This window comes from Aythya marila (genome assembly GCF_965140915.1).
Source record: "Aythya marila genome assembly, chromosome: 3".
Taxonomy (NCBI): domain Eukaryota; kingdom Metazoa; phylum Chordata; class Aves; order Anseriformes; family Anatidae; genus Aythya; species Aythya marila.
This window is the reverse complement of record NC_139044.1, coordinates 13,321,781-13,343,615: the sequence shown is the minus strand read 5'-3', so window position 1 is coordinate 13,343,615 and position 21,835 is coordinate 13,321,781. Positions and strand designations below refer to the sequence as shown.

The 21,835-nt window shown below is 44.3% G+C and overlaps 1 protein-coding gene across 2 annotated transcripts in view; it reads left to right on the top strand.

The window, feature by feature from the left end:
- Positions 1 to 1,359: 1,359 nt before the first annotated feature.
- TTBK1 (tau tubulin kinase 1) overlaps positions 1,360 to 21,835 on the top strand; it is a 104,059-nt gene continuing 83,583 nt past the window's right edge. The window contains exons 1-2 of one of the 2 annotated variants that reach the window (XM_082755774.1): positions 1,360 to 1,497; positions 16,939 to 17,097. In XM_082755774.1, coding sequence (XP_082611900.1) covers positions 16,990 to 17,097 — 108 coding nt within the window. In that variant the 5' untranslated portion in view covers positions 1,360 to 1,497; positions 16,939 to 16,989. Of the gene's footprint in view, positions 1,498 to 11,387; positions 11,646 to 16,938; positions 17,098 to 21,835 lie in introns of those variants that run through there. The other variant, XM_082755773.1, reaches the window with a different exon arrangement.

Sequence of the window (21,835 nt, the reverse complement as noted above, 5' to 3'; positions counted from 1 at the left end):
TTTATATTCTGCGTAAGAGATTTGTGACGTCAAGCTTCACAGCTTCTCCTCTGGATGCAGGAAGGAGGCTACGGATGTAGAAAAGGGCAAGACAACTTCCAAAACTAAATTGCATTGCCACAAAACTAATGTAACGTATCCCTGCAAGCACAGAAACTCCTTTGCAAACCACCACAGATTAGACATTAGGGCTAAAGAGTGCAGAAAGGACTGTTTCACAACTGTATGCATACTGCCAACTTTAGGAGCCAGTCAAACGGAGATGAGAGCTTGAGATCCCAACGGTGGCTTGGATATCCTGTGCCCCTATCCTGCGCCCCTATCCACAAATTTGCCGTCAGCAAATTTGCTCAAAACACCATCGTGGTCCTCCCTCCTGCTGGGCTGTGAGTACCCTGCTCTCGGCCTTGTGGGCTCATTTTCCCTATAGAAAAGGCTGCTGGCAGCAGGACATGCAGGTAGAAAGAGCTGAATGTGTCTGGCCACGAGTTTCTCCCCGAGGTGTATCCCTCCATGGGAAAGCTCTATGAGGCCCTCAGGCACGTCTGGAAGGCAGCCTGGGAGAGCGGCGTGCCAAAGACATCCACGGCAGCAGGTTGGGTATTGAAAAGGGGGCCTGGAGGCCACCCAAAAGGATCAGAGAGAGAGATGGGTCCCTCTCAGCCCCGGCGCGCTGCTCCGGGAGGGGGAAAATCATGGCTGGGAGGCATGTCCCACACGGGGAGCACCACAGCCTGGGTTGTGGGGGGCTGATTTTGGAGGCGTGTGAGGATTTTGGAGGTGTGTGGGGATTTTGGAACTGTGTGGGGATTTTGGAGGTGTGTGGGGATTTTGGAGGCGTGTGCTTATGGGACACATGAGGGCGGCGTGAGATGGGGCGGGGGGTCCTGCTCCGGTTTGGGGTCACGGTTTAGTACACCGGGTCGGGAACAGGGGGTGACCGGGGACAGGGGTGACCCTGCCCCCGTGGCCACACCGCCGCCGTGCCCGTTTTTTGGCCAGCTGAGCCCATCCCCATCCCCGGCAGCGCAGGAAGCGGCCCCGGTGCAGCAGTGAGGTGCCGGTCCCGGCCCCCCGCAGTGCTCCACCCCACCCTAAAGGCAGGCAGTGGCGGTGCCGGTGCCGCTCCCAAGCGCTGCGAGGGGGCTGCAGGATGAGGGCTCCGCTGCCGGTGGCGGTGCCGGTGGCGGTGCCGAGCCCCAGCCCGGCCGGCGGCGGCTCGGGGCGGTCCCGGGGCGGTGCCGTGGCGGCGGGGGCGGCCCGCGGGTGATGTCAGGGCTGCCGTCGGCGCGGTGCATTGTGGGCGAATCCCGCCGCCTCGCCGCGGCTCCTCTCCGTGAGGGGGGGGGGGGGGGGGACGAGCAAACGATGCGCCCGGGGCCGCCCCGCAACCGCCCCGCGACCGCAGCCCGGCGCCACCGGGATCGGTGAAGCCGCGCTTGGCGGCGCGGGGCGTGCGCTGCCTCCGCCGGCCGCAGCGGGAGGCGGCGGGGCCAGGTGAGCCGGGGCGGGGAGGGCGGCGGAGGCCGCGGTGGGCGATGGCGGAGTAAAGGGGGGGGGGGGCGCCCCGCTCGCTCGCCCGCTGGGGGTGGGGGGGGGGGGCGCGGGGTGCGGGCCAGCACCGGGCCGGGCCGCTCCGGTGCTGCGCGCGGGGCAGCGCGGGATTTGTAGTCCGCCCCTCCGGACTGTGGGCTGGAGGAGCAAGGCGGGGGACTCGGTTTCCCAGCGTGCTCCGCGGGGTGGGCGGGCTCCAGGAGGAGTGACGGCCGCCCGCCGCCAATCAGAAGGCGGGACGGGGTGGGGCGAACCATCTGCCGAGAGGGGCGGGGGAGGGGGGTGCCGCTAGCTGCAGTGCAGGGGCGGACGCGGCCACCTCGGGCGGCGGGGGAGGCGGGGCGGCCCCAGGTGAGGGGCTGCGGAAAGGGGGGGGGGGGGCGGCTCCCGGGGCCACGGGTTCGAGTCCCGGCGGTGCCGGTCCAGGGGCGAGGCGCGGGGAGGGGCAGGGCGGGGGGCGAGGGCACCGCGGGTGGGGGGCACACGGCCTGGGCATGGGGGATTAGGGGCTCAGGGGGCATCGTGGTGCCCCCCAGCCCCGTAGCAGCGTGCCCGTGGCTCAGGCGGGCGTGTGCGCTCTGCCTGGTGCGAGGGATGGGCGGGTGGTGGTGGAGAACCCATTGGGGTTTTGTTCGGTTTGGGGCACGGAGCTCCGCTGCGATGTCCTGGGGTAACGCTCGGGTTGGAGGGTTCCTCTTCTGTAGGCTTTTTCCCCTCCATGAGGAGATTTCGGTGCTTGGCGCACGATGGTGCCCGAGGCAGCTTTGCAGCCGCCAGCCTCGTGCCGTGGTGCGCGTGGCACACGAGGCTGTGTCGGCGACTCTGCCCGCGGTCACTTGGCTTCCACACATACATAGCAAAAAGGTACCCGGTACCCACCCCGTACCTCGTCTCAGACCCACCACCAACGTCCAAGACGACCACCATGACCTTGAAGCACGTCTCGTACAGCACGAGGAACCGGCGAGCCGAGGGCCACCGACTGGCGCTGCCCCTCCAGGGTCTGCTGAGCCAGTCGCTGCTCAGTTCCTTGTGGGTTTTGGGGGATTTTGATACCTGTCAGTGTGGTGCCTGCTCAGCTCCTTGTGTTTTTTTGGGTGGGATTTCAGTACGTGCTGCTGTGGTGTTCCAGAGTGGCCCAAACCAGGTGTACATTTAACATTCTCCTACATTTTTCACTTTCCGTAGGCTTGCAAGGAGGAGGTATAGGTAATTTGATTGATGGAAGGAAAGATTTCCTGATTTTACCACAGCATATGCATTTCTTTATGTTCTTTGTACTGTCACTGGAAGTGCTACCTTTTAGCAATAAACTTCACAGTGAATCACAACAGAGATCTTTGAGTATCTGATTTTTTTCTTTGTAGGAAAGAGTTTAACCTCATGCTGTGTGTGAGATAGGGTATGCTACCTGCTAGCTCAACGCTGAAGCTTACAGGTGCTATGACAATCAGCAAGCATCAGAACTAGTAGTAGTTATTCACCACATTTCACTCTACCAACTTATTTTGAGACTTTCTCAGTGGAATAGGCGTGGGCTACGAATTATGTGTTTTTTTTTTTGGTTATGTGCTTGTGATCATCCATGTCATAGGCATTTTCATACAGATGCACATGAAGTCAGAAACTTTTGAGACGCGATGCTCCTTGGCATATGTGGTGTCCACTGCTGGAAATTCTGTGTTCTCTGTGCTTTTGCATGCTTTGTGATAGTTTCATTCCTTCAAGAATGGGCATCTTCTCTGTCTGGTGAAGAAAAACACCAGAATTAACATTTCCTTTAGGTCAGTTCTTGCCAGGATCAGTCTCAGGGATATATATATATTTTTCTTGTAATAGTTAGCAAGAACAAAATCAGATCCATCAGTGTTCTTGGTCCGCTAGAAATGATTTTCTCTGGTGTAGGAAATGTATTTCAACAGCTTCCAGGGTTGATGCTAATGAAGTGCCCCCCATCTCAGCCCATGTATTGATTTCCTTCCCCTTTCCTCTCCATTTCAACCCCAATGTTTGGTGCTGAAAGGAAGTGTGGTGGTGAAGCCAACTACGTCTCGATGCTGGAACAGGCAGAATGAAACCCTCCTCTGATGGAAGCTGTTGGTACTTGATGTTTTCCAGAGCAGGAATGATCAGACAGATCCAGGAAGAGCCAAATCCTTCTTTAAGTGCTGTGATTCCTTTGTGGTTTCTTGCCTTCTCTTACGGAAAGATTGCCACATTGTCTTACAGCTTGTTAGATAGCCCAGTACTCTCTGATGGATCTTGCTATGGCTTCACCTCTTCAGTCACGTCCTGTCAGTTTTCTACATTGGTCTTATTTAAGTATGTGTCTGTGTACGGGTTCCAGGTAAACTCTGTGGGAATGGCTTCCTGGGAAGGTCCTAGATTAGATTCATTTGCCAGAGCTCCATGATGACCTTCCAGTAACATTGGTTCACTTTGAAAACAGTGAATAGAGCAGAAGACAGAAAATAGGACCTCCTAGAACAGTATGTCTCTACAGAGTCCCTAGGGGCTTTGTAGACTATTCTCGTATTTTTAGTGGCTTGTTGACTTTGTTGATTTCTCCTCCTTTGAACGTTGTAAGGCACAGCCCAAGATGTGCTGGTGTGATTGTTGAAGCACTTGCCAATGTTTAAGCTCAGCTGGTTTGCTGAAGAAGATAAAAGAATGGGTACGACTAGTGCTTCATTCCCACCTTCCCTCAAAAAAAAAAAAAAAGTGGATATTCCCCAGAAACATCCTGAAATCTCCCAAAGTGTCATTTTGAGACACTGTCCAGTTGGAATAAGTACCACGATTGCTTTGGAAGACAGAAATAAGAAAGGCTTGCTATAAAGCTTCCTTCCCTCAGGCAGAGGAAGAATGGGGAAATTGGTCAGACACTTATTGAAGCATTAGGAAAGAGAGCTGGGAGATGATGGAGATGATGTAATTTATGCACTTTTGTGTCTGAATTCCGGCTGAGGCTCCCCTGCCTGTAGGAGCCTTACAAGACAGAAGCTGGACATTGGCAGCCCTCCTTTGTGTCATGCAGGATCAGCTCTTGGTCTTTTCCCCAATAGTGGAATATGTATCACGCCATTGAGACCTGCTGCATTTATCCCAGTAAATATGGGAACTCTAGGAATAGCAGTGTGATTTTAGATCTCAGTGCATATCAGGTGCAGTTTCATGTGAACTTTTCAAATTTTTTTTGGAGAAAAGCAAATAGCATCAATATATTGGGCTTTATATGGAAAAAAAATCACTACCAGAGTAGGATTTTCATTAGGCTCACAATCCCTTTTGGTTTTACCCAGTTCCCCACTGCCTTCCATTAAGTCTTCTTCGCTCCTCAAGAGGTGTTTGCATGGAAAAGGGTCCCTTCTGTGGTTGAGAAGGAAGATACTGACTGTGTGATGGACTGTAGGTGTAATCAAATAAGATGTGCCTGGAAAGCCTTTCCTTTCGGTGTCAAGCCATGTCACCTTTAATTTGGTGAACAATATAAAAGGAACAGACTGCAGATGACGGGCTGACTCCAGCCATATAGGGACAATGGGAAGCAGAGGGAGAGCTGCTGGGCAGAGATTTCCTTTTTTTTTTTTCTTTTTTTTCTTTTTTTCTTTTTTTTTTTTTCTGAGAAATAGGGCAGCCTAGACTAAAGAAAGAGATTTAGTGTCAGCCGTGACAGATGGAAGTGGATTCCTCGCTGTCCATGCGATAGGAAATGTTCCAAGGCTCACCATCAGCCCAGAGGCTGTAAGTGGAGAAGCTGTGGTGGCCTACCCATGAGATAGAAAGAGACTGCCAAACAGATAAGGAGAAAGTTGATTTCTACTGAAAAGACTTCAACCGTAGGATCATAAACCCACCTGGGAAGGCTAAAATCCCTTATTGCTCCTGTCCTTTTCCTACCAATGACACATATAACATGCTTTTCCTAGCTGCACTCTTCTTGGTGTTGCAGTCTGCTGTTTTTTAGTCTTTTTATTTGTTATCCTGAATAATTTTGCACAGGGTGTGTCATTTTATGTGATAACTGTTGTGAAACCTTGCTATGTATTCCTGTTTGCTTTCCCCTCTTTTAACCGGTTACTAGTTTTAGAGAGACTTTGGTTTAATCCTGAGAAATCTTAATTTTTAAGGCCTTTGGTCTGTCTGGTAGCACACCAGGAGGTTTTGGCTCTCCAGATACACTGTTGTCAGAGAGATGGCCCTATCTGCACGCTTGTCTAGTCATCTGAAAACACCTAGCCTTTCCTATAGGTCTGAATGTCATGGCATCTCCCATCTGCCTGCCTGCTGGTTAGTTTTAATTCTCATTTTCACTTCTCTGAACGTGTCTGGTGAAGAAGTAAGACCGATTTCCAGATCCTCTGCAAAGCTCTTTAAAACAAAGTATAAAAAATCCTTGGCATCATCTGTCTTTGTTCAGACTTTCTATTCCTTGTCAGTCTGTCATGCAGCAGACTGGCTGGCTGCTCTGTGGTCAAGTATGTGTGGAAAATACATAACGTTCATCTTTAGCAGTTTGTTCCAGCTCTTTGATATTTTTTTGCTTGATGATTTTACATTTAATGTAGAAAAATACATCCCTTTTTCTTCCTTTCTGTGTATATTCTATTTTTAAAAGACTTTTGCTTGTAAAATAAGCCAATTAGAATTAAAATCAAGCAACTTAAAGAACAAAACAGAGGTTGCTCTGGCCAAAGATTTGATTTTTTTTTCCTTAGGGTGGCATATTTCTCCTCTTACTGAACAAAGTTGAGCTACTATTGAGTTACAAACCTGATCACCAAAAGGCAGCTGAAGTTACCCACTGCCGCCCTTCGCAGCTCCTCTGCTCTCCCTCAGCAAACCACAGCTGCTGCATCGTTCTGGTCAGAGGGTCAATGGGGTAGTTTTGCTGCTACATCTTAGAATTTAGGCTCGATACAATTCATTTACCTATCTCCTTTAAGTCCACTGTTTTCTTTTGTACGTATGCCATTCCTCCACTGGAGTGACCTGACCTTCTTTTGCCATACCTTGTTCGTTGGAGTGCCCAGGAATGCAGTCCCTTCAGCAACTTCCTAAATGTGCTTCCCTGAATCTATACATTGTAATTCCCCAGCTTCTTTATGAGACCTGTTTCACCTCAAAAGGTCCGATTTCAATATGACATACCGCTGAAAGCACTCTTTGGTGTTTTTGTTTGTTTGTTTTGTTTTTGTGCTTATAACATTTTGTCTTTTTCCTTCCCCCATTGCAGAATTAGGTAACCTAGGTTATCGTTCTTGGCCTTTTTGCCACCAAAAGCCGTGGACATGATGCTTGCCAGCTTCTGGCTGGTGTGATGCCACTGGAGTTGCATGCTGCTGCTTCCTTAATGCATTGGAAAAAGCAGTGAACGGTCATTTCTTGTTCACTTACTCCATGATGATCTTGGTGGTATAGATCTCAATCAAATGGCACCTCAGCTTCTTCATGAGAATCTGTCTTCCAGGGCTCAGCGTGCTGCTCTTGCACTGGTGACAGGCAGGTTGTCACACTGTGCTTTTACCTCACAAGCTCAGCTGTTGGTGTGCCTAAGATCTGAGTGGCTGTTCTTGGTGCAAGGGGTCAGCAAGGAGGTGTCACCAACAGGATCGCTGCCAGTCAGCACAAAGACCTATTGCCACACGATGTTTTTCCCTCCCTGGCATTCACTGATGGTGGGAACGTAGCCTGAAGGCAGGAGTGTATCTGAAATTCCTTCTTCCTCCTCCCCAAACCCCAGTTTGTGCAGTTCATCCATCCCTAACGTGAAAAAGCAATGCTTTGTACCTGTGAGGTAGGGGTGCATCTGTCCAGAGGCACGCAGCTGGCCTTGTCTCAATTTATTTACACAGAATCTAGATGCTTTGGACTCTAAAATGTACTGGTTTAGGGGTTGTGCAAGTAAGTTATCAAAAGTAATTGGTTTCTTGCATCTTGCTTTCCTTGGAAAAGAGGTTGGCTTGAGGCAGTTACTTGGCTGCTTTGAAGGAGAAATGGCTGAGCCCTGTGGTTTCATGGTAGGCTGAGGACTTGGTGCTGTGAAAACAAACACAGAGCACAGCTTGACTGAAGCTGAACTGGATCTGAGGTGCCACTCCTGCATTATGCTGGTGCTTGCACTTGACTGACCCTACAACGAACCAGTTCAAGTAGCTCAAAGCCAAGGAAATAACCTTGAAGAGAATAACCTTGAGGAGAGAGCTCTTTCTTTTCGCTGCAGGTAGCTTTTAGTGGTGAAGCAGGAACCTGAAGTTGTGGATCCAGAATCAGTGTATCTTTGTAGACTGTAGGTAATGCACTGTAACCACTGTGCTGCTTCCATTGATTGTCAACTTTCATTCAGTAGTGTCTTGGCACCCAAAAATGTGGGTTTGGGTTTTGGTTTTAGTAAAATTTACAGTAGCTAAAGCACGCCTTTTGAAAGGTGTTTAGCCTTGATCTGAAAAGAGCAAGAGATCTAGAATCTGCCACCTCCCTTGCTCTAGTTGCTTTCCTTTAGGAAAAGAAAACTCCAGTGAAACAACAATTCGCAGCTTCTGGAGGAAAATGAGTCAGGCAGGAGGAGTCCTTCAGTCTCTTAAATTTACTTCATAGGAGGATGCTTCTATGCTAAATGAATTTGCCTTCCATTTGCCTTTTGGATAGATACCTGCATTGTAAAGAGTTTAGTTTTCGAGTGACTAGGAAGGCATCCTTCAGCCCTTCTTCATCTCCATCGTTTTAGTGACCATTAGGTGTGGATGCTGGCCTATTCCTGACTCCAATGTCTGTCTGTCCAGTTGTAGGCAAGGACAGAGTTGTCCCACTATTTCCTGCTGCTCCCTGCAGCAATGTGCTCTGTTGGCATGACCTGTAGGCCTTAGTCCGAGGTGTCTGAGCCTGAGCTTGGTTGTGCTAAGAACTATTTTGTGTAAGATGCACTTCTTCTTTCTGTTTTTCTTGACTCTTTCATCTCATTGTCTAGAAAGAGTGGTTGCTCATCAAGCAAAGATGAAGCTTACTGGCCTTTGTACATTGAGCAGGAGGAAAAAAGGGTAAAAGACGAATTCAAAAGGAAGGCAGCAAAGTGATTTCTTACTCTTTTGATGGCTTGGGGGAAAAGGCAGGAGGCATTTAAGTTAAGTTCTAGGCTTCAGCGCTATCTGGTCACATGTAGGTCTGTGCAACCTATTTCAAGATTGATGGCAACTCTGAAGCTGATATTTCAGTATAGTTGCTTTTTTTGCCAAGCAAATTTTCTTTAACCTTGCCATCTGCGTTTCTGATTGTGGTGCAATTCTCGTTATTTTTTTCCCCCACTACAAAGAGCCCAGGCTGGACTCGAAGCAGTGATTGTTGTGTCTGTGGAGTATTATTAGAAGTGTTCTCTGGTAGCCAGCCTGCCCTGGCACATTGAACACAGAAGGCGTAATTACCCATTTCAGGTTGAGATCTGTCTGAAAAACTGTGAGCTTTTGCCAGCTTAGGTATAAATTTTGTTTTCCATTACTTGAATACAGTTATGGATTGAGTTAAAATATTTTTTATAGTAAAGACACAAAATACAACCGTATGTATTCTGTAATAGGAAATTCTCAGGATCCAGTTACCTGGCAAAGCATTGGCAAATTGAGGATCAAAGTACAAATATGGATTATTACAATGAATCTGCCCGAGGAACAGATTTTGAAGTTTTTTATTATTATTATTATTCCTTTTTTCTTTCTTTCTTTTTTTTTTTTTTTTTTTTTTCCTTTGAGAATAATATTCAAGAGATTCTTCTTTCAAGCACAATGATCAGGTGTAATGTTTTGAAAGGTCTGATAGCAGAATGAGAAGACGCATGCCTAAGTCATAGCGCTGTTAAACTCAACAAATAAGAAAACTTGTTCTTGTGGTTTATGGGTGGGAAATGATTGTTTGCATGGGCTGGGAGATGGGAAGCACATGCTGACAGTTGTGGACTGGATAGCATCGTAGATACATGTGGAAATGGCTTATATAGAGGCAATTGAGGCCAGCTTGTAAAACTTCCATGAGCTTAGTAACACCATTTCTCCTTGGAAACTGACTCTTGCAGCAATGCAGACAGAATTAAACAGAGCATGCTTGCATATACAAGAATTTTCATGTGTCTTTCTAGGATGTTCAGTCACAGAGAGAAACAGGTGTGTGCTACAGCTGCTATCTGCCTCGATGGTACTGTGTTTGTTGTTACTATTATCTTTAGATCAATTATGAAGGAAACAAATTCCTCTAGAATCATATTGTAGGCCCTTCAAATAACAATGACATTTGAGCTTCGAGTCTCAGAGCAAGTTTTACATCCCTGGGTGCTTTTGTCTTTGAGGAGGAGAAAAAAAAAAAAGCTTAGAACCATTGAATATGGTCGAGAACGTATTGGGATTTCCCAAGGGGAGAAGAAAAAGTGGGTCAGCCATGAGGACATCACCTTTGAGCAATTCACCATCTGTCTGCAAACTAAAAAAAAAATGTTAAGGCTGCAGATCAGAGGATGTAACTGTAGATTTGCGGAAAATAGGAGGTAAAAGAAGGTTAAACGTGCTCCTCTGAGCATGCTCCAACCAGGGCAGACAGTTTCCCAGAAAAATGGAAGAAATAGTTAAAGGAGGGCTGTAGAGAGGTGATTTAAGTGGCTAGCAGCTGGCATGATAAAATGTTTCCGTCAGTCCCAGGAAATCTCTTCTGTGTAATTACAGTCTCTGCTGAGATCAGCAGTGGGCTTGGAAGCCAGGAAAATTTTGTCCCACATGGTCTCATTTGGTCTAATGTGATGTATCAGTGCAGCAAGTGTCAGCTACCTCACTTACTCTGATTTTTTATTAAATTTCAGAAAGCTCTTGGCAACTTGAAATCCAAGTGGCAGATCTATAAATACATGATTTTTCCTTCCCTGTCTTCCAGAAGTGGAATGAAAATTTACGTGATGTCCAAGGGGTGTCAGGTGCAGGCCAAGCGACACCAGAAGTACAACCTCTGCCTAGCTTTTGCTTTGTTTCAGAAATATTTATTTCGGCAACCAGCAGACTACTCAAGCTTTGCAAATAGTGATCTATATTGACTTTGCAGCTTAAGTTTATCTACCTGCAGTTAAATTTATTTATTGTAAGCAGACCATGATGTCTGTCTGTTATATCACTAGAGGCTTAAGTTGGTTATGATGCAAGAGAGATTTCCTGGTGTTGTATTTAGTTTTCTGATCAAAAATCCGAGCAGCTTGGTCAGAGAGACCGGAAGAAAGTAACAGACTTCCCTCTCCAAGTCCCATTTCTCCCCATTTTCTGAGCTCTGCAGCTGAGAGACTGGTGGTGGGAGAGGATTAGGATCATGTAAGAGCGCCTGCACTGCTGGCAGTTTCTGCTGCACGTTCCTAATGATTTGTTGCCGTAATTAGCTGTGCTGATTCTCCCTGTAGATAGGTGGGTTTGGCACGGAAACCATTGCTGTGGCTGACTGCTTTGTGCACTAGTACAGTACCTGGCAGTGTGAGCTCACGGGTGGAGGGGGTTTGTTTTCCTTCGTGCTCTGATCCTTCAAAGGCACTGCGGGGGCCAAACTGCATTGGGTTGGCTGCATAACCAGCTAGTGGTAATAGTGCTGTCAAGGGGCGTCTGCTATCGTATTTATTACATTCCCTTTAGTGCAGCCTGGGGTTAGCAGAAAATCTGGAGCTGCCTGTCTCGATCGCAGCATTTCAGATTTTATGTGTTTTTCCTGATCACATTTACATCACTTCTTCACAGTCATGAAACAGAAGCCTCTCAAAGGTGAAATATAGTTCCCAGTATCTTGCAACCTCACCTCTAGATATTTTGTTTATTTTACAGAAATGCTTTGAATAGCAAATTCAGAATGTCTAAAGCTGGTGCCCTTGCATGCTTATGAGAAGAATATGTCACAGAGGAGACTTTAAGCCACAACTGCTAGGAGTCGAGCCTGCTCTCTGAGCAGGATTTGCTACAGCAGAAGCAGGCAATGAAGGAAGATGTGTGTCTACAAGGAACAATTCAGAACCTTTCGAGCTCCTGCTGTCAGACCGACCCTAACGTATGACTTGTTTTAGATTGCTCTTTCAAGTTCAGCAGGAGGTATGATATATTCCAGGGTTGAAGCATTGTTAGTCCAGTACACTGTATTTTCTTTTAATCAACTTGTTTCTTATATTATTATATGCATTTCTATCCTAATAAAAGAATGCTGGTGCACGGTGGAACTTACTTATACAAAAAAAAAAAAAAAAGTTTTTTTTTTTGTTGTTTTCACATGACGGGTTTAATTTTGAAAATTAGTATTGTGTGGAAGCAGATGAAGTTTGTAACATAGTGAGTGACACTGAGCGCCTGCAGTTAATGGCACTGTTGACTGAGCCCCAATTCTGCTGCTCAGCTGTACTTGGAAACCCTGCTGTTGTTCTTTTTCTTCTAAGCACTCCCAATCCTACTTACTGTATTCCTTTCTTATTACCTGCCCTGTCAGTTTCATTTTGGCCTAATGCTGGTAAACTTGCTTCTTTGTGGGATCTTTTAAACCAATATTCGTGGTGGGAACAGCTAAATTATACCTAAATTCTGTTCACAACAACTTTTTTTTTTTTTTTACTTCCTGCCATTCAAGTATTGGAAAGAGAGATCAATCTGATTTCTAGACTGTGGCTTACTGGGGTTGCTTCATTTGTTTTTGTGCAAGCCTCATCTCACCTAAAAATCTGTAGTTTGCATTAGCTGTCTAAAACACTCTTGGGATCTGCTATTAAAGGGGATCCCTTGTTCGTGATGTGGGCAACACTTTGATCAAGTAATGAAGGTCCTGGGCTACAGCAGTTTGAATAAACTTCACTTGTTCTAATTGTTTTAATTTGTAGGCTTCCAGAGGTGAGGATGTGTCCTGAAATAAAGTGATATATTGCAATTCTTCAACAGTGAGATAAAGACACTTAAGGCTATCCAGGACCTTTAGTAAGATGGTGAGACAGACCTCCATAGCTTTGTTCTGCTCTATAATAACCACCTTGCATCTGATGAGTTTTCAACTTGATGTTTGTTTAAGTTTGGCTGTATTTTGAGCACTGCTAACCCATTATACTGAGACTGAAATAAACTAACATAGGAAAGATCTCATATAAATGCTTGAGATTTCCACAAGGAATGCTCCATATTTATAAGTTTGATTTTAAGAATGCTAGGATCCTGTAAAATAAGGAAATCATTCTTCCAGTCAAACTGTTTAAAATTTTGCCTGCCTGACAGAGAACTTGTAAGATAAGTACTTGGAGTGCACATATGAGACTTTCTAATTGATTCTTTGTTGTTTGGTTTCTGGCCTCCTTGAAAGGATATGGGAGATGTGTGTATACATATGCATACACTACTTTGAAAGTAACTGATAAAAACATAAATCTGCTCATACCAAGTCATATCACGGGTCCATCTAGCCCAGTATCCTGTCCCAAGATTGCCAAGACTGAATATGTGGCGTAGAGAAGAAGAGCAGAGAAAACATATAAAATGGCTCTCCAGAATGCTCTTGCTACCTTCAGTGGTTCATGAACTGAAGGCTTCCTAAGCCAAAGATGGAATGTTTCTATGCAGCTCATTAATGGATTTTTAATTATAATCACGTATTTCTCCTGAATTTGTAAAGTCAGGTTTTGAATCTGTGTAAGCTTTTAGCATCTGCCATGAAAAGTTCTTCAGCCTAACAACTTCTTTGAAGTTCCTTTTGCTTGCTCTGAGTTTTTCTCCTGATAAACGCAAATGTGAACAAGGCAGGTCCATTAGATGGTCTGGCTCTGCCAAACTAATAGGCTGCAACATCAGGCCTCGCACTGACATAATTCTTTCCTCCTAAGTTTCTTACCGTCGTCTCTCCTAGTCACACTTCTCAGCTGGTCTAGATTTTCATGTCAGTTCAATAATTGCTGCTATATTACATCAGTTTTTCTTGCAAGCTGCCTTAAAATTAAGGAGACCATTTATCCACGTGTGCTATTCGTGGGAACTGTCTTGATGCCAAGTAGAAGGAACAGATAGCAGAGCAGTGTGTCAGAATATTTAGTGCAGCCCGTTTAAGCATGTTGTGTTGGTTTTTTTTTTGTGTGTGTATATATATTTAAGACCAAGACTAAATTTATAAAACTCTAAAGATTCTTCAGTATGGACTGGAAGAGATAGCAGTATGCAAGAGCTATTTCACACAGCATGCTGAGGTTGGCCAAGAGACAGGATTTGGTCCTGTTGTTGTCACTGTTGCTTTCTTGCAGCTGCTTTCATTTCTACTTCATATACTATTGCTAGGAAGATGGTTTTACAGTGTTATGGGCTTCCTCAGCTCTCTTGCTTTTCTTCTTGGGACAGGGGTGCAGTTATTTCTGAATAATGCTACAGAAAAAGACAGACTGAACTTTTTTGTCTTCCTAGTCACAGTCTTCAAAGTTATATACCCTTAGGTTCTGCAATCTGTACATCTTAAACCTAAAAGTGACAAAGATAGTTCAGAGTTCATATGCTTGGACATACTCATTGGAGTCAGAAATAGCCTTACTGGTGGTGGTCATGAGAGCTATAATTCCTCCATCTCTGCTCCAGTCCCTCTTAACACCCCTTAGCATTGTGTCTGCGCGTCAAACGTTCTGTGCTTGTGTTGGGGAGGAGGTGGTAGTGCCTTACCTGTCCCCCCACTGACCATCTTTTACCACCTCACTTCTGTAACTTCAGTAGCAAATTCAACCCCAGCAGAGGGCTGGCACCAGACTTAGATGCAAACAACCTCTATGCTTTATTTTATTGATTTAGATGGAATTAAAGTACTGCATTAAAGCATGATTTATAGGCACTTATGTTTTCTGCACAAAGCTAACTTCCACCCCTTCTTTTACCCTTTCTCTGGAAGTCTTGGTTAATGTGTGTTAGATCTTGTCATGGGTGTATGCAATGATTCTGTTGCTTTGGTAAACCCAATGTTTCTGCAGTATTAATACTGCCTCAGGAACAAATTTTTGGTATGGTATCCCTGCTTTGTGCTGCTGCTGTAATCTAAAACAGCTTAAAATTTGTCTCAGGCTGTAATTAAATTGGCTTTTTGTTTGGCTGCATCACTCTGGCTGCACCAGAGCACATCAGTAAACTTTGTTCTCTAATTCTGTATCACCAAATGGCTGCTATTCATGGTAGTGCCCCAGGAGGATTTTATTCTGTTTTAAAGCCAGTAAAGCTTTCTACGACCGCGTCTTTAAATAACAAACATGCTGGTTTTGAGCACATATATTATAATGTTGATGAAGGAAAGTGGTGTATAAAGCATCAGAGAAAGCAGTTACCTAGCTTTGGGAATTTGTTGACTTTCATACTCTGTCTTCGCCCTAAAATTATTCCTTTGGATTACTTTCCACCACTGGTCACTAGACCGATCCATCCTGGATCTCCAGCTGCCTTTGCACCACCTGCAAGCCAGCGCCTGCATTGTGCTGTACTTGTCCTCGTTAAGTGATGCCAAGAGACTTTCAAGAGTAGGGACGGTACCTGCCTCTGCATGTGTATGTTAATGTGCTTTTATCTTCTCATGAAGTTGAGGAGGTAGGACAGTCTATAACTAAATTACTTTTCCTTAAATAATAGAAGAAAAGGCAGCCGTAGAGATTTTGGGGGATTCTCTCCCGTGCAGGCTGCAATGAGGTGCAGGGAGGCTTGGTGTACAGCATATGCAGAGCTTGTTGCTAGCTTAGGGCTGGTCAGTTCAACTGTTCTGGCTGGAATAAAGGAGCCAGGGAATAGCATTAGAATTGTTCATTAGGAATAAGAAGCACAAATATTGTGCTGCCAAACACAGAGTGTACTTTTTTCATTGGAGAGTTTTCCATTTTCTTTTTGTCTTCAGTAGCTGGGAACTGAAAGTGGCTGCTCTGTACAGATACAGGATTCTTTCTACGGGAATTCGAAGCATTTCACAGTGTCATTTCTTCTGACTTTTTATTTTATTTTTTGTAATTCAGTTCCTTCCTATCTCTCTTTCATCATTTTGATTGTACTTTATTAGACGTTGGATTGTGTGAACGTTTCTCAGAACTCCTCTTATTTCATTATTCTGCTGCTTGGTTTTTCCACATAGCTATCTTCTATTTCGAGAACAAAATCTTTTGACTTGCTCGTATTCTGATGTTTGATCATCCTCTGTCTTGGACTTTGTGACATATTTCTATCTGCTGCTGCCTTGTGCACACAGCATGCTGGTCCCTTCCTATCTTTCCTTGGTCCTTTCACTGCTAGGAAATGAGCTCTTTTCGCTACTTGAGCTCTTAATTTACTGGTGACTTTATTCATTTTTTGTGGCCTGAAGAAGTGTGATGGTCTTTTATTCCCATTTGATACTTACAATGTTAACCTTATTTAACTCATCTGTCAGAGTGCTGCAGTAACACTCATTTTTTAGGAAGGAAAATAAGGAATATTTTGGAATATTTGGGGGAGAGGGAAGGAAGATAGAACCATGAAGAAAGCTTAATAAGAGATCCATGCAGTCTGGCCTACTTCTAAAGCAAGAAAGGGATCTTACAAGAAGAGGCAAAATGCATTTGGAAAATCTATTACTTCTGTTTCGATTCAATTTCTTCTAGAGCATGGGATTCAGTGTGTATCTGGAAGTCAGTTTTGTAGAATTGTAGTTTTAAAAAAAATGAAGCAAAATTAATTTCAGCATAGGGTATCTGGAGCTCCCTATAAAAGCAGGAAAAAAGGGCATGGGGCATGCAAACGCCATAATGAATAAGATATCTTTCTGTATTTTAATTTGATAATTTCTAGCAGTGTGTATGTTATTAGGAGGACTAATCTGTACATGGCTGAAGCCCTTTCTAACCATCCCTGTCTTCTTTGCTTTGCTGTCCATCACAGTGGCAGTGTCTAATTCTGGCTCTCCAAAGGGCCTTCTACCCTACTCTGATGCTTTTAGGCTTATTGAATGCAATACCTGGCAAACCCTTCTGATTTGTGTTGGATGTCGTCCAATGAAAACCATAAAAACTGCCGATGTTGCAGCTGCTCTGTTAAAGCAAGACCTTTTTGCCCAGTAACAATAACAGCTCTTGCAGCATTTGGCATTAGATTCTCTTTGACTTGTTGGCTGTCAGGCCCAAGAGCCTTGGACTCCTGCATGGTATAGCTGGGAATTGTCACCCTTTTAGTTTGTGCTGCTGACTTGAAGCATGGTTGCGTCTGCCAAGTTTATGCATGGGTTGAGCTCAGGTATTTGCAAGGTGAGTTCGCCTTCTTTCCTAAGAGACTGGTTCTGATTTAGTGATAAACAAAACCTTTGGAAATATAGCATGTACTTCTGCCATAACCTGTACTAATTCCGTCATTCCTTTCCCCTGTCCCTTTTTCCCCCCAGATAAATGGCTCATTTAAATTGGGAGCTACTAAAATACTCTCTGGCTGGCAAATGCAGTGCCTAGCAGCAGTCATCAAGGACGAACCAAACATGAGTGGAGGAGGGGAGCAGGTCGACATCCTTCCGGCCAATTATGTGGTCAAAGATCGCTGGAAAGTGGTAAGTAATACTGGCTTTGTGCCTCCTTTGGTATCCCGAATAGATCTCCTTCTCCTGTAGTAGTATAGAAACTTACTCAGTTAGTCCTGGGTTCCAGCAAGAGACAGTGGAGTCCTACAGTTTGTCCTATATGTTGGTAGAACACTGCAAGGGGATGGTCAATATTGCTCTAGTGTTTTTATTTTAGAACATCTAGTATTTTCAGAAGACTAAACCTGCCAGGAATTTTCAGTTAGGATTCAACTGTTGCAGCAGGCTGAGTCATCTTTTAGTAGGAAACTCTGATTTTGAGATACTGTGGCAAAGAATACTAGAGATATCCCTCTTTTTATATATATTTATATTTATATATATTTATATTTATATAAATAATGTTACAAAAAGATAATTTAAATGCAAATGTTTAAGGTTAGAATGTCATTGACTTCAAAAGTCAGAAATTCCATAGTTATCTTGTTGGTACAATTTCTGTGTTCAAATTATTATAATACTATTAAAAATTATGTCATCACATGTTAAGAGTTTTAGGTCTTCATGAGTCAACTGTCTCATCTGGTGTGCAAGCTGGATAGGACGCATTGAATCAGTGGAATCATTTCATCTTTTCATGTATACATTGTGTTGCTGCAGATCTTAATATCCATTTAAATTTGTGGCTTGACTTTGTCATTTAAATGCACCTTTTTGTGTTTCTTACTGCTATAGTATCTGTGTCAGGAATATTTTTTTATACATTCTTTTACCAGGTGATGTACAAGAAAACTATTAGCTTGCTTTTACAGAAAGGGTCTCAAATTTAATTAGATTTTTTTTTTTTTTAATTATTTTTACAGACTGCTTAATATTTATGACCAAAGCACAACTCTGCTAGACATCATGAGCATCCAGGCATGCTCAGTACTTCTATGGACTGGACCTGACTGTCTTGGTTTAGGCATCCAGCAGACGAGCTTGAGAACAATGACAGCTTGTGAGCAGAAGCTTGTACAGAATGATGCAAAAACACTGGTAGAGACATTGGGAGAATCCCATCCTCTAGACATGTGTTTCATTGCCTCCAGATTTGTTCAGAGGATGCAGATTCTCTTATGTATAAGGCCTTCTTTTTATTCCTAAAGTAAGGCCCAGGGGAGGGAGGTGAGGGAAAGTAGAATTATGTTATCATCTCAGATAAAGAAACTAGAACATAATACAAAAAAGGATTGCTTAAGTTTTTACTGTTTAAAGTTCTGTATTATTTTTCTGTATTTTGCCTTTGTCTTAAAGAAAAAAAAAATAAGGAAAATTAAAATTTCATTTGTGCCACAGTGTCCATTTTTAACTTGAATTACCAGCGATGTCGGAATCATTAAACTCACAACACCAAACTCTATAGTTTGAACTGCAAGTGATTTGGGGTAGCAGCACTAAGCAGTTTCCCTGTGCTGACTGGGTATGGTACAGCTGCCTTGTGAGTTTTGCAGTGGGCTGTGAATATCAGAGGACTTAAAGAGACTCAGGACTGTGAACTCTCTTCAGCTCCAGATTGTGAGTTGATTATTTTCACCAGCCCACTTCAGACAATGTACCATTCCTTCATAAGTGTTACATGTTGCCTGTATCTCTTTGTTGCCTTGAACAGTTAGTTGCACCTTTCTCTCTGTTCCTGTTACTCCCCCATAGCCTGCCTCTCTTCATCCTAGCATTTTGCTCCTGATTTCTCCACAGCCTTCACTTTCCTGTCTGGCCCATCCCCTAACAGCCTTATATTTAGGCAATTCAAACTGCTCCTCAATCTCTGTGCTTCCTGAGAGCAGATGGAGAATCTCTAGTTTCTGTGCAATTACACACCAAAATGGAGACACCCTCTCCATCCTCCCAAAGCTTTCCAGCACAACTGCAGGGACGTCTTGCTGCGCTCTTGCAGCTTTTGGCTGGAGCACATATACTTGTGTTGGGAGGCTGCAGCCTGTGCAAGCTACCTGGCTTGTAGGACCTGAAACACGCTCTGTGCTTATGGACTTCTCAGAAAATACTGTTTGCAGCTTTTACCTGACCCTCCCTGCACAGAGATTTCCTCAGACCCTACAATTTGGCCAGATTGGTGCATATTCTTTGCAAAGCTAAAGTTAGATGCAATTCTGATGCTAAGCCATTGGTGCAGATACTCTTCTGCACCCTAGCTAGCTTGGGCTTGTGCCATTATTACTCTTCATCAAGCCTCAAGTTTCTATTTCACGGGCAAAAGTGCTAAAACTTCTCCCGCAAGTGATGTTTTTTTTGCTTGCATGTTTTTTACACGGTCTAAACAGAGTAACTTTGGTCTTGGATACAGCAGAAGGATATGGGTTTGTGTTTGTCTTTAGAAACCTAAAATGTACTTCGTTGTGCTCTTGGGGGAACATTTTGAACTCATTGTAAATTTGGTAAAGGCACTATGTGTGGTTTTCGGTGATTTCATTGTTGCATGAACCTGTAAGACTAGGGACTGATAGAATCTCTACCGATTACCCTAAATTAGAAAATATAGAAACGTGGCTACATTTTCAGCAACAGCTATAACTCGGGTAATAGCCTTTTATGTTTTATAATGTTCACAGCATTCTTCAGTACTGCAGTGAGGTCGCTACTCCTTATGAAGGCTCAGAGAAATTGCTTAAGGGCAAAATTATCAATGAGAAATTCTGATTACCAGAACCAGTGAGAACTGGGAGCTGTACGGGGCTCAAAGTAACCTGATGAAAGTAGAAAAATTCTTTTGGTCCAAGGAATTGATTAGCATAGGAGCAAATGACAGACAAAAAGGGGAGTGTTCCTTAAGTGAGCATTGTGTAGTAAGAGCTCTTTTTGTCATAGACCTTTCTGAATTTAACACAGAGCATGCAAGCTAGACAGGTGAAGCTCTGCTGTGAGAAATGGACCCTGCACAAGCAGGTGTGTGGCATATTTATGTGGCACTGGGGTTCAGCTGCCAGAAGGATTTTCGTGCAATTTGTCCTCCCATTGTGACTATCTCTGGCTGGGCATCTGCTTGAACCTTGTGGTTCTCAGAGCTGGTATACTTCTAGTATTGAGCCAAGTTCTAAATTTAGATCGGTTTAATGTATTCCTTGAATTCTTTCCTTTCCTCCTCTCCTCCTATGTGCTGGCTGACAAATTCTGACAAATGAAGATGTTCATTCTCTGCAGTTAGCCTGCTGGTAGTTCTTTTTCCTGTCACTCCAAGTGAGAAGAGTTTGGCTTTCTGACAGCAATGATGTTTGCTGTTGTTGTTATTTTGGGAGAAAGGCATGGACAGGGAGTACTTAGGCTTTTTATCAAAACTTTTGGACTTGAAGTACTCTTTTAAATCACCATTTTTTACCTGCAGATGTTTTAGATAGGTGAAATTTGGATGGTACTAGAAGCATGCAACTTTTGCTGAGACCCCAGAGGATGACTTGATCCACATGTACTGTCATGGTCAGGGAAGGGAACTAAACCAAACATTGCTTTGGTACTTGCTGTGAACTAGTTATAGATGTTAACGCTGAGTGGATACCTCTCTTAACCTCTCCTGAGCTCTTTGTGTTGGAGATTCACAGCTGGAACTTATTAGCAAGACAGAGTTGGCAGTTGCAATGAGCTTTGAACACAGGTGGTGACTCTTATAATCATATATGCTGTTTTGTGATCCCTGTTCTGTGCAATTTTCCATATTCCAAGTGGAGCTGCATTTTGATTCTCCTCTCAGAATACTGTTTTCTGCTTAGTGGTAAGGTTGTTTTGGTGGTGGTGGGGTTTTGTTCGTTTGTTTTTGGTTTTGTTTTGTCTTTTTTCCCTAGGCTCTGGAGAATTGTGTTGCAAGAGTCTTTTCAGAATAAATCCAAAATATTAAGGATATTTAAAGGAGACTTCAAAGGCAGCAGTCTGTGTCCTGTATAACTGCTGATACATCCAGAAAGGCTTTGGGAATTGGCCTCCCCCACGGGGACATGCCAGTTTCGTGTTGGTGGTCCTGAGGGAAAGCTCAGTCTGGGGAATTCCTGGCATCCCCTGTCAGAGCCTGTCACGCTGGGGAGTCAAGTAGCGCGGCTTTTCGGTAAAAGTGTTCTCCTTGTGTCATGAAGGCTCTTAGGAAATGGAAGAAATGCTGCAATGAGCTGTGTGGTGGTGTGGCCACTCGTGGCATACTGAAAGGACTGAAAGCGTACATCTGAGATGCAGCTTACTTGATTTATTTGTCTACATGTGAGTGAAAATAGATACCAGCATTTGGTCGGATGAATTGTTTGACAGGCTGTGATGGAACCCTGGGCACCCCGTTTCCTTATAGGCTCATGCATTTAGGTAGGGTGAGTCCTGCTATTGACATCAGTTTGTATCTCAGTCTTACGGACTTGTGGAAAGTAGGAAAAAGGATGAGATGAGAATTATCCCTGAGGAGTGAGGCATAGCAAGGGCTGGTGACTCATGATTGCCACTTAAGAAAGAGATTTTCATTAGATGTTCCCTTCTCTTTCTTGAATTTGCATTTAAGAGTTTCCTTATTCATTTCTTGAGTGGTGTGTGCCCATCTCTCTTCTGTGTCCTGCAGAAGGCTGTGCAGAGTTCATTTTAGATGCTGAACTCCCCCAAAGTATCCAAGCAACGAGGAGATGCTTGTGTGGTAAACTCCTGACATCAGCCAAGACCTTGACTTGCAATAAAACCACGTGCTCAGCAACAGAGAAAAGGAAATGGCTGCTGGTGGCCTCTGGATGTTGCTGAAAGATCAAGG